The sequence below is a fragment of the Calidris pugnax genome, unplaced genomic scaffold (assembly GCF_001431845.1).
Source record: "Calidris pugnax isolate Ruff unplaced genomic scaffold, ASM143184v1 scaffold39, whole genome shotgun sequence".
Lineage (NCBI taxonomy): Eukaryota > Metazoa > Chordata > Aves > Charadriiformes > Scolopacidae > Calidris > Calidris pugnax.
Window position 1 is genome coordinate 8389508 of NW_015090828.1, and position 11473 is coordinate 8400980.

At 42.5% G+C, this 11473-nt stretch overlaps 1 protein-coding gene across 1 annotated transcript in view; it reads left to right on the forward strand.

Annotated features, from left to right (window-relative positions):
- The window catches only part of LOC106887076 (putative hexokinase HKDC1), a 43547-nt gene extending 32282 nt beyond the window's left edge, over nucleotides 1-11265 (forward strand). The window contains exons 16-27 of the mRNA XM_014940430.1: nucleotides 846-1029; nucleotides 1600-1755; nucleotides 2529-2762; nucleotides 3417-3721; nucleotides 4025-4173; nucleotides 4262-4381; nucleotides 6042-6137; nucleotides 6229-6328; nucleotides 7397-7580; nucleotides 8282-8437; nucleotides 9213-9446; nucleotides 10091-11265. Of these exons, the coding sequence (XP_014795916.1) occupies nucleotides 846-1029; nucleotides 1600-1755; nucleotides 2529-2762; nucleotides 3417-3721; nucleotides 4025-4173; nucleotides 4262-4381; nucleotides 6042-6137; nucleotides 6229-6328; nucleotides 7397-7580; nucleotides 8282-8437; nucleotides 9213-9446; nucleotides 10091-10235 (2063 nt within the window). The 3' untranslated portion in view covers nucleotides 10236-11265. The remainder of the gene's footprint in view (nucleotides 1-845; nucleotides 1030-1599; nucleotides 1756-2528; nucleotides 2763-3416; nucleotides 3722-4024; nucleotides 4174-4261; nucleotides 4382-6041; nucleotides 6138-6228; nucleotides 6329-7396; nucleotides 7581-8281; nucleotides 8438-9212; nucleotides 9447-10090) is intronic.
- The last annotated feature ends 208 nt before the right edge of the window (nucleotides 11266-11473 follow it).

Genomic DNA, 11473 nt, shown 5'->3' on the forward strand with positions numbered 1-11473 from the left:
TGTTTTTCTGCATGCTGTTTAAAACACAGGGGGGTTTTTAAGTTTTTTTTTTTTTTTTTTTTTTTTTTTTGCTGTTAATCACCCATCTTTATGCTATTAGGACATAGACCTTGATGTTTTGGCACTGGTCAATGACACTGTGGGAACCATGATGACTTGTGGATATGATGACCCACGCTGTGAAATTGGACTCATAATTGGTAATTTTTTTCTGTTCACTAAGTAGTTTTTTCTTTTCCCCTCATTTGTTTAGTCCTAACAAATCTGCAGTAGAAGGGAGTGTCCCAGTACAGGAAAGAGCAGGAAGAAAATGGAAAAAACAATGGTCAGATTTTCAAGCCTGGCTGCCTTCTGTAAAGCAGCTGTTTTTATGCTGATCACATTGCCATCAAATACCACAGTCCCCATTTTGTCTGGGTTCAGTTGTGACCAGCATACTAAACTTTTCTGCTGACTGTATAGAAAATGACTGTCGGTCTGTCCAGAGAAAGCTGAATTCCTCTCACGTCCGGTAGTTAGGATCAGCTATGCTTTCCACAGTGTCTCCACTTCACGCACCTTGGTGGCTTTTTTAAGGCACATAGAAGTACATTTGAAAAAGAAAAAATGTTTTGAAACAAGTCAAGCCTTGGATTAATTTCCAGAATTCTTTCACTCACTGTGAAATGATTCTTTAACAAGTGCAGATGGCTTGACATTTGCATCCGGTTCCACAGGGTTATGTATTTATACTTTCTTCCCAAGACAATATATTTACTTATTCCCAAATGTATGTATATAAAACAAACCAAAAGCAAACCTGGAACAAACAGGTAATTTATCTGCACTGTCTCCAATACACACAGGGACTGGCACCAACGCATGCTACATGGAGGAGATGAGACACATCGATCTGGTGGAAGGAGATGAAGGGAGGATGTGCATTAACACGGAGTGGGGGGCCTTTGGAGATGATGGTGCTTTGGACGACCTCCGCACGGAGTTTGATCGGGAGCTCGATCTGGGATCTCTCAATCCTGGAAAACAACTGTAAGTGATTCCCTGACTGGTTTGGCTCTGCAGTCTGAGTTCTTTGAATGTGTTTCCAGCATGTGCCTGTTCCCTTTGGAACAAGGATGGGGTTAAGTGAGCCTGAGTTGACTTGATCCTGGTCCTGTCCTACGCAGACCTTTCCCTTCTGAGAAGAGTGGGTAGCTTTCACACCTCCCTGCCTCACAGGCCAAGGGAATGCTGCTGCAGTTGCGAATATGTTGTTAACAATAGGTGGTTACTCTGGTATGGTGCTGTGGAGGAGTAGAGAGAGGAGGAAGGTAAACAAAGGGCATATTTAAAGCCTGGTTCAGCAAAACTGCTTCTACTGGCTGAGCTGCTTGCAAGCCTTTTCAAAATTCTCTTTAATCTCTCACTTAGCTTCAGGGACTGTTGCTGGGTCCCGGGAGTTCAGGATGGCATCCTATCTACAACTTTGCTCCCAAACCCCTTTTATGCATGCTTAAATGTGAATCAACCTGCATAAGAATATAATATGCTCATACTTGAACTCTTTGTAGCTCTGGCTCGCTGGTGAACACCTGTAATCCTTCCTGTGCCCCATTCCAGGTTCGAGAAGATGATCAGCAGCCTGTATTTGGGAGAACTTGTAAGACTCATTCTGCTAAAAATGACAAAGGAAGGTCTACTCTTCAATGGGAAAGCGTCAACAGCTCTGCTTACTAAGGGCACGATTGAACTGAAACACGTGGCTGCAATGGAAAAGTAAGAACTTGCGTTATGCTGTTTGAGAGTGGCGTTTAGTCTTTCACAAGCACAGCAATTATAGTGAGTGTGCAATTATAATCTCTGAGTACTGGGAACAGTCCTGAACTGTTCACCTTGATTTTGCTTTTGCCCAGGAGAAAATTTGATCTTTCTGTAAGCAGGAATTGGTGGAAGGTAAAGTTTTAGTGAAGTGTCACAGTGGAAAATGTATTGTTATCTGTCACAGATGCAGGCTGTTTAAATAACCTCTTTGGAGACCTGAATACATAGGTTGATTGTTGCAGTTTTCAGCTTCTGTCATGTGGGAATACTGGGGTTGTGGAGATGTAGTACAGACTCTGAATCAGCTAATGGATGACTACATGGAAAACTGACAGATTCTGGTGTTTTGAAGAGGGATCCTGGTCCTCCTTGTTACTCCAGGAATAATTTTCGTTGTTGCATTGAGTGAAGCTCTACGTCTATTCCTGTGCTCTCCTTTTGTGGAATAAATATTTTATCCTGTTCTATTCTTGGCTAGCTAATCAGTATGTCTCACTCTCACCAAAAACTGAACCACAAGAAGCAGCCTCTTAAAAGTCTCGTCTCTCCCCCGAGTACTTCTGGGAATAGTGTGGGAAAGACATTACTGGTTTATGGGAACCAATTATGGTGCTGCCTGATAGGTTGTGCCCTGGTCTTCTCTCATTTCTTTTTTTGAGCCAATGTGCAGATATTGATTTATGTGTTGCCTTCATATCCTTACGATGTGTTCTTTTGTTTTGGGGTAGATATAAGGAGGGTCTGAGCAACACAAAAGAGATCCTTACAGAACTGAACCTGTTCCCCTCCGAAGAGGACTGCATTGCTGTTCAGCACGTCTGCACCATCGTTTCCTTCCGCTCGGCCAACCTCTGTGCTGCTGCCTTAGCAGCCATACTGACCCGACTGAGAGAGAATAAAAAACTGTTAAGGATGCGAACCACTGTTGGGATTGATGGGGGACTCTATAAAACCCACCCCCAGTAAGTATCTAAAGAGGATTTGGTGATTACTAGCCACATGTTGGTGTTGCAAAGAGTCTCTGTCTGCATGTATGTGTGGCTTTTCAGAGAACTTCTGGTTTTCCTGCAGGGCTGAGGTGAGATCTGGTGGAGTGCAGAGGGTTCAAAACTGCCTCAGGAGCTGTAGGACTTGGGTGGGGACAACATGACACGTGGGATAGTGGTGTCTTGGGAAGGGCAGTTGATTCCTCAAGTGACTCCAAGGCACTTTCAGTTCACTGTGGATTTTTTCTTTTCTTTCTTACCTCCTGCTCTTTGAACCTGTGCTTTCCCAAACATTTCTGCCAAACTGGATGGAAGTCTGGTTGAAGATGAAGACTCTCACCCTCTGTTTGTGATTGTGACTGTCCACTGGCTTTTCTCCAGTGTTCCTCTCCCTTGGCACTGGCACTTTTCTAGAGGTATCTTCGCGTTCCTGTAAGTCTACAGGTTCTGCAGAATAGACAGAAATCAGGATCATTGTACCCATCTCTTAGACCAGTTTCTGACCTTGTGCTCCTCTTGACTGCCTTTCAGCATTGTGCTGTTGGATGTGTGTGTGTATTGGAAGTGTATGTGAAGTAAACCATGCGTGAAGTGCCTGTGAGAGTCTAAAGAAACTCCTTGCTCCTGCAGATATGCCAAACGCCTGCACAAGGTGGTGAGAAGGCTTGTCCCCAACTGTGATGTTCGGTTCCTCCTGTCGGTGAGCGGCAGCGGGAAGGGGGCTGCCATGGTCACAGCGGTGGCGTACAGGCTGGCCGCTCAGCGCAAGCAGATCGATGCTGCTCTCGCACCATTTCTGCTTTCCCTGGAGACCCTCAGAGAAGTTAAGAACAAAATGAGGACTGAGCTGGAATATGGGCTAAAGCGAGAGACGCAAGCCAGTGCCACGGTGAAGATGTTACCCACATATGTCTGTGGGACACCCGATGGAACAGGTAAAGTCAGTTCCTGATCACCTGGAGGTGGTTCAGGAAAGTCTGTATTCCCGGGGGGGATATGCCAATTTTTCTGGCATATGCCAGGATGATTTATGTTGGCCACCTGGGGCTTCCTGTCATGTTGTCTGGCTGGTCCTTCAGCCCCATGCTAGCAGGCCGATGGGATAAATGCCATAGGGAGCAGTGTGCTATCGTTGGCACAGAGGAGCTTCTTGGGGACGTGTGGCAGAGTATGCCATTCTGACTGGCAAACATGCTGCAAGAAATGCACCAAAAGGAAATAACTTTCTTCTCTTACAGAGAAAGGAAAGTTCCTTGCCCTTGATCTTGGTGGGACAAATTTTAGAGTTCTGCTGGTCAAAATCAGAAGCGGGAGGAGAAGATCAGTGCAAATGTATAACAAAATCTTTGCCATTCCTTTGGAGATCATGCAAGGGACCGGGGAAGAGGTAACCTCTAATGAATGTTTAAGTGATTCAGCCAAGGCCTATTGCATGGGATTACAGTGAGATTTGTATGCTTTTTCTTTCTTTCCAGCTCTTTGACCATATTGTGCAGTGCATAGCAGACTTCCTGGAGTATATGGGGATTAAAGGTGCTCGGCTGCCTCTGGGCTTCACTTTCTCCTTCCCGTGCAGGCAAGCCAGCATTGACAAGGTAGGAACTGCAACACAGAACAGGTCAAATGGCAGCTGTGCATCGGCTTGGTAAATGACACAATTTGGATGAGGGTGACTTGCTGGTTTGGAGATCGCAAGCAAAAAGTTCTTCTTCAAAATCTTTTTTTCCAAGTAGGACTTTACAAGGTTGAAAAGAGAGAGGTATGTGTGTGTGTGTGCGCACAAATTAGTCTTTGGAGAGAATATTTCACCTGTTTTATGGGGATTTTATTACTCTACTGTGCAAATTAGCTGTGTTTCATGAGAAAGGTATCATGATATATGCATATGAGTAGGTAGAACTTTAACCTCTTGTATCTCATAAGAGGTGGATGTAACTTGCTTTTATTCTATAAAGATTAAGCCCTTAAGATAGTGAAATGACTGTATTTCTAATAGCCCAGGAATCTCGTACGCTGCCTTAACTCCTCAATGGCAAGAGATAACAGATGCTTCCTACTTGCTTAGCTACAGTCCCAGGATCCCTTCCTGATTGTGTTGCACAGCTCTGACAATCTAACTTCCACATGACAATAGTTTCTTTTTGTTGAGTGTCAGTGTCAGAACTGAGCTTTTTGACAGATAATGTATCTTCATCTTTCCAGATCTGTTGTAAGAAAAAAAAAAAAAAATTCAGGAAGAAATAATTTTCAATTATTTTGATGCATGTCCAAAGAGGGGCGGGGGAAGTTGTGCTGCTTAATTCTAGTCAAATATCTAGGATACTGGGGAAACGAGAGACTAGTATTGTATTGAATGCTTTTATGTCCTGAAGGGTTTCACAATATCTTCTAAATCTAGAAGCTAGTCTGTTCTGTCTCAATTTTCAGATCACAGTTGAGAGTTTTAGCAACAGGACTTGGCTATTTGTGGGGAAACCACTTCAATGTGCCTTCCAAACCTACAGCACAGTGTTTAGGTCTTGACAAACGATGGGGAAACAAATACCCCAGCAGTGGTGACCACCTGAGTGAGACCCATCTGTGTCAGAGTCCCATAGTATGTCACCTTATGTTTGGTCTTTTCCTGTTGCTAGAACTTGAGGGATTTTTTTAAGAGCAGCTTTTTCTCCCACTTGCCCTCTTTTTTTCTTATTTGGACAGAAAGTCCAGAGCCAGTTACTAACCAGAAGGTCAATTACATCATGTAACGTGGAAATTTACTTCTGTCAGGCCAGGTCACTATCCAAAAAGAAATAAATTAGAGTTGCCTGGATTAGTCACATCATACCAAGTGTCCTTCAGTAAATGAGCCAAAAATTAACTAGCAGATGTTAATTAATGTTTATTGGGTGTTTAATTATTTACAGCAAAAGTATTTTTTACAGTCTTCCTCCTAGATAATGCGATGACTACCTGCACAGGAGGTGAGATTAGAAGATTTTCTGAATAAGAGTGTTAGAAGGCACTGACTTGGCCGTGTCTTGATAAATAGCTGAGTAAACTTGGAGTCACTACCATCAGCTGTTGAGTAACAAAGATACACGTGCACACACTGTGCACTAGACACTCACAGTAACCTGTTCAGGGAAACACATTATTTAATAAAAAAAAAAAAGTGTGTGGGGGGATGAAGTTGGAGACAAGAAAAGACTGATATTTGGAATGTACAGTCTTCTCTTTATCTCCACTTATGGTTTTCTTTTCCTTCTGTTTCAGGGAACGCTTGTGGGATGGACAAAAGGTTTCAAGGCAACAGACTGCGAGGGAGAAGATGTTGTTGATATGCTGAGAGAGGCCATCAAGAGAAGAAACGTGAGCTATTCTTTTCTGCTCTTTTTGGTGTATTTAATGCACCCTCCCTCTTCCTCTGGGACCCTGCTACTGATTGTGACTTGTGTTTTAGGAGTTTGACTTGGACATTGTAGCAGTGGTGAATGACACTGTTGGGACAATGATGACGTGTGGATATGAAGATCCAAACTGTGAGATTGGCCTGATTGCAGGTACAGTGATACTGAAGTGAGCTCTATAAGAAGGAAGCATGTATGCAGGTGCTAGGCTTCACACCCTATTTTGGAATTTGTAAAACAACATCTTTTACTTGAGTTTGATATATGATGTTACCAGTCACCTGGAGTTGACGGCAGATTTGTATGGTATTCGACAAGTAACATAATAACACCTGTAGCAGATAGGATCCTGAATCTGTTGGACTTTTGATCATATCTCTGATGGTGCCTCATGGTGTATGCATGGTGAAAAAATATGAGAACAGCAGATAGAGCATGAATCCTTGTTTTGACAACTGTATTGATATTTACTGTGTAGCCAGGTCATAGGCCTTGGAACAAGAAATATTTCTTTTTAAATCTTAATGAATTCTTTTTGGGCTTTCTAAATTACTCCCCTGTAGGTCCCTCCAAGTTTTCATCCAGAAATACATCAAAGCCCCATTTGGAAAATAGACTCTTCTAGCTGGCTAAGAACTGGTCTTCGTATCAGTTAATGTAACTCGTGTTGCAAGTGATGAGGCCCTGTTCACCAAATCGTTTCAGACCTGGTAGCTGCTTGACTGGCTGCTGGGCTCCTGGCAGGGTTTGCTTTTGGGAGCGTGCTGTCATTCAAGTTGATTTGTGGTGCGTTGCAACCAGACTGGCAGTGATGACTGATCAGCACTTGCCAACGACTGCCAAAGGCTTTTCTGACCTATGACAGAGAATCCTCATTCCTTTACACTGGGAATTTTCTGCGCAGGACCCATTTTCCATAATAATATTCTGTTAACTGATCAGCACTTACCAACGACTGCCAAAGGCTTTTCTGACCTTTAACAGAGAATCCTTTACACTGGGAATTTTCTACACAGGACCCATTTTCCATAATAATATTCTGTTGTGATAAATTACAGCACTCTTAGCATTACTGGATAGCACTTGCTTCTGTAAAATATAGAGAGATCTTTGAAATTTGGGATATAGGGTAGAGAGATTTTAAGATGATCATTGCTGTTATCTTCCAAGTGTTTCAGCTGCTACTTCACTTTTCTAGCCTTGTCATTTCTTTTCTCCTAGGAACGGGCAGCAATGTGTGCTACATGGAGGACATGAAAAACATTGAAATAGTGGAAGGGAATGAAGGAAAAATGTGCATTAATACAGAGTGGGGAGGATTTGGTGACAACGGCTGCATTGACAACATCAGAACAAAATACGACAAAGAAGTCGATGAGGGCTCACTAAACCCAGGGAAACAGAGGTAAATATGATGGTCCTGATGCTAAGAGTTTGATGAAGTCAGTCTTCAAGGCACACTGGCTGCTTTTAAAAATATGCTTAATGAATAAATAATCAGAAAGGAAATTTTAATATAACATTTGATTCATTGCATGATATGTAATGTAGATATATCCAGAAAAAAAACCCCATGGTACCATTACCACAGTACTGTTTTCACCTTAGGGTAGTTACCAGACAGTGCAGCTCTTAAGATTTCACTGCAAAGTATGGGCCTTGCTGTGTTCACCCTCTTGGAGTGTTTTTCCAAAGGTAAAATACAGCTCATGCAAGAGGATAAACTGAACTTGACCGTTCTTTGTTTGGTAAAGGCAGCATTGATTACATATGACTCACCAGTGAGTGTGTGGGGGAGACGGAAACATTTCACTTCAGTGTAGACTCTGGCTTTAACACTATGTTCTGTTTAATATTGCAAGGTTGGTGTTTTTTTTTTTTTCTAGCTCTGTTCCCTTTTGCCATAGGTAAATATGTTGTAATTTATGTTTACACTTGAAGTCACTGCAACAGATTTTTGATGGTTGAAGGCTAGAGTTGGATGGCTATTGATCTGCAGGCTTTTACTGCTCTTGTAAGAGTTGGTAGGGTGTGTCTGTACCACTCAGAGCTAACATGCCATCTCTTTAAAAGCACTTTTTTTTTTTTCTTTTTATAACGTAACAGGTATGAAAAAATGACCAGTGGAATGTACCTAGGTGAAATAGTCAGGCAAATTTTGATCGACTTAACTAAACAAGGACTGCTGTTCCGAGGACAGATTTCAGAATCACTCAGGAAAAGAGGCATATTTGAAACAAAATTCCTGTCTCAAATTGAGAGGTAAGGTTGTTAGATTTATGTGGTGTAAATCCTTACGGTCTTGTGGGACCTCCAGAATATAATCTCCTGCAAGTGTGTGGAGCCCTTTCCTTCAGGAAGTCAATTATAGTTTTCTTCTTTGCAAACACACTCCCCCATCCCCAGAATGAAGGCCAAAAAGGAGGAACTGGAGGAGTTCCAGAATTATTGTGTAATTATATGAATTACCATTTGCTGTCCACACAGCTGTGTTATCTTGGATGCCTTAACCATCAAGTGTGATTGTACTTGGAGTGTTTCTTGCAGGACTTAAAATAGTGCTTATTTGAAAAACAAAAAGTCAGTGATATATGAATACTCCATAAATATGTGCTTACCTACATATCTGTGCATGATTGCAATGGTCTTCTGGGTTATTTGGAACCCTTTCTGCTGTTGAAAGCCTTGGAAGGTAGTGTCTCAGCCTTGAGATCAACAATAACTCAGGTGGCTGATCTGGCTCAGCTCCCTCATGACTTTGGGAATTAGGTGATTAACTACTGTTTGCTCCTTCTGGAAATGCAAGCAAAAAAAAAAAAAAGCTACGTTTCCTTCTGGAAGCATAGAAAGGACATGCCAGGAGCAAGTTTTCAAACTGAAATCAGACTGGAATCTGCTTTAAAACAATTGGAGAGTTGGAGCAGCGGTCCCGTTTCCTTTGAATCATGGCAGGGTCTCAGCTGTAATATTTTCATTTGCGTATTTGACGAGGCTTCCCCTAATGCTTTTGCTGCTGCATGTGTTTCCCTCTGCACAGCGACCGGCTCGCCCTCCTCCAAGTCCGGCGGATTCTACAGCAGCTCGGCCTGGACAGCACGTGTGAAGACAGCATCATTGTGAAGGAGGTGTGTGGAGCTGTTTCAAGAAGAGCCGCGCAGCTCTGTGGGGCAGGACTGGCAGCTATCGTAGAGAAGAAGAGAGAAGACCGAGGTGTGGACCACTTGCAAATCACCGTTGGAGTCGATGGGACTTTGTACAAGCTCCATCCACAGTGAGTACCTTGGTACCACTTCCCTTTGCTTGTGTGCTCATTTCCACTGCGAAAACATATCAAGCTGTATCAGCTTTCTGCTGAGATGATAAAAAATGAGAGAGAGGATAAAGATCTAACGTGTTTCCCTACATCCTATCATTCCCCTTTCTTAGCTGAAGGATCAAAAATTACAAAGTCAAGTCCAGTTACCACTGGGAGGCTCTTTTCTCTGGGATGTTGAGTGAACTGACTCTTCTAATATTTATTTTCCAGTGTTTGGGGGGATTTCTGCAATATCTGTGTGTCCCAGAAGGAAAGCTGTGTTGAGTTTTTGGAGTTGGGTCAATATTTTGTGAGCAAGGCCTAGAATGATGCATTAGCTTTTGAGTTGGGAGCCTTCTCCATGATCTCTAAAGGCAAGCATGCCTTTGTCTGGCATCATGCTGAAGAAAATAAAAATGGAAAAATAGAAATTGAAATCTGATTGTGTGCAGAAACTTGTCTCTTTCGTGAATAGGAGGAAAAACAAACAGGAAGGGATGCTGTGGACAGCCAGTGGAAGATGTTGGCTGAGGTTATGGTTCCTTGTTAATAGATAAATAGAAAGATCTCAGACCAGAAAGCAGCTGCTAAAATCTGTTCTTCTCTCCCTTTCTTTACAGTTTTTCTAGGGTCCTGCGGGAAACAGTGAAGGAACTGGCACCTCAGTGTGATGTGACTTTCATGCTTTCCGAAGACGGAAGTGGAAAGGGAGCTGCTCTCATTACTGCAGTAGCAAAAAGATTGCATAATGTTGGACAGAAGTAAAAGTGAGGGGTCAAGTCACTTCAGCACTGCCAGGCGTGTGTGCACTAGGGATTTACTGAGCGGTGATTCAAGGTAGCTTTGCCAGACACCAGTACACAGGTACCTGTTTTCAGGGAGCAGCTGTATTTTGACCAACCAGGATTGTGGATTTTCATCCTTTGATAACTTTGATGAGGTGTTTCTGCTCCCCACTGGCATTATGTCTCGGCATAACCGCAATCTACTCAGTTCTGTACTTCCTGCAATGCACCTATAATGCACATGGGAGAGTGAAAACAAAACAGACAGACAAAACAACAAAAAAAAGTCAATCCCAAATGTGTCTTTTTACGACGGCTTAATTAAGCTACTGCACCACAGCTGAGTTTATCACCAGTTTTTTAGGATTTGTGTGTGTTTTAATTTTGGCTTGGCGTGGCTCAAGGAATATTGAGATCCTGATGTTGCACCTATCTAGTGGATGTATTTGTTCAAAGCTTCACAGGTTTTACAATAAATTTGCAGATAAAATAAATTAATGGACTTTGGTCAGTAAATGCTCCCACCTCTGCTATGTTTGTTGCAGTGTGTTGTAATGTAATATTTCCCTGAGTACAGGAGGTGTGTTTAATAGATGAATGTAAAGGAAAAAAATATGATTTCACAAAATATCAGTTTGTGTCAAAATACATTTAGTGCATCTGAGTGCACATAAATCTAAATTAACGCTGGATGGATTCTGACTGTGACCGATTCTTTTGATATTGGGGAAAGACAGAATGTAGAAGCAGCTACAGGCCCTGCTATGCCTATATCAGGGCTACACAGAGGGCATCAAATCTGTTTACCTTTGGGCTGCCCAGATAGCTATGTAGAGAGGAAAAAAATAATCACCTGAATTTCTGAAATTCTTTTATTTGTTTTCCCTCGGCCTGTTCACGAGAGGATAGTTTCCATTTTGTGGAAAGGAGTTCATCCTTGTTTTTAATTTTCTGTGGCCCGCTGCTCTGTCTGTCTGTAGTCTGTTGTAAATAAATCTGTGGTGCTGTGAGCCTTTGCTTCTCTGTCTAGTGCCTCGTCTGAGTTGTGGGAAGAACGTGCAGGCAAGTGGGACCTTTCTTTAAACCTGTCTCTAACGGTACTCGGCAGCACTGCAGTTTTTATGATGGTGGCTTGTGGACAGAACCCATGCCCTTGTGTGACCAAATGTTCCTCACCTGATTTACCCATCCCAGAATAAAGCAAAACAATAGCATGGT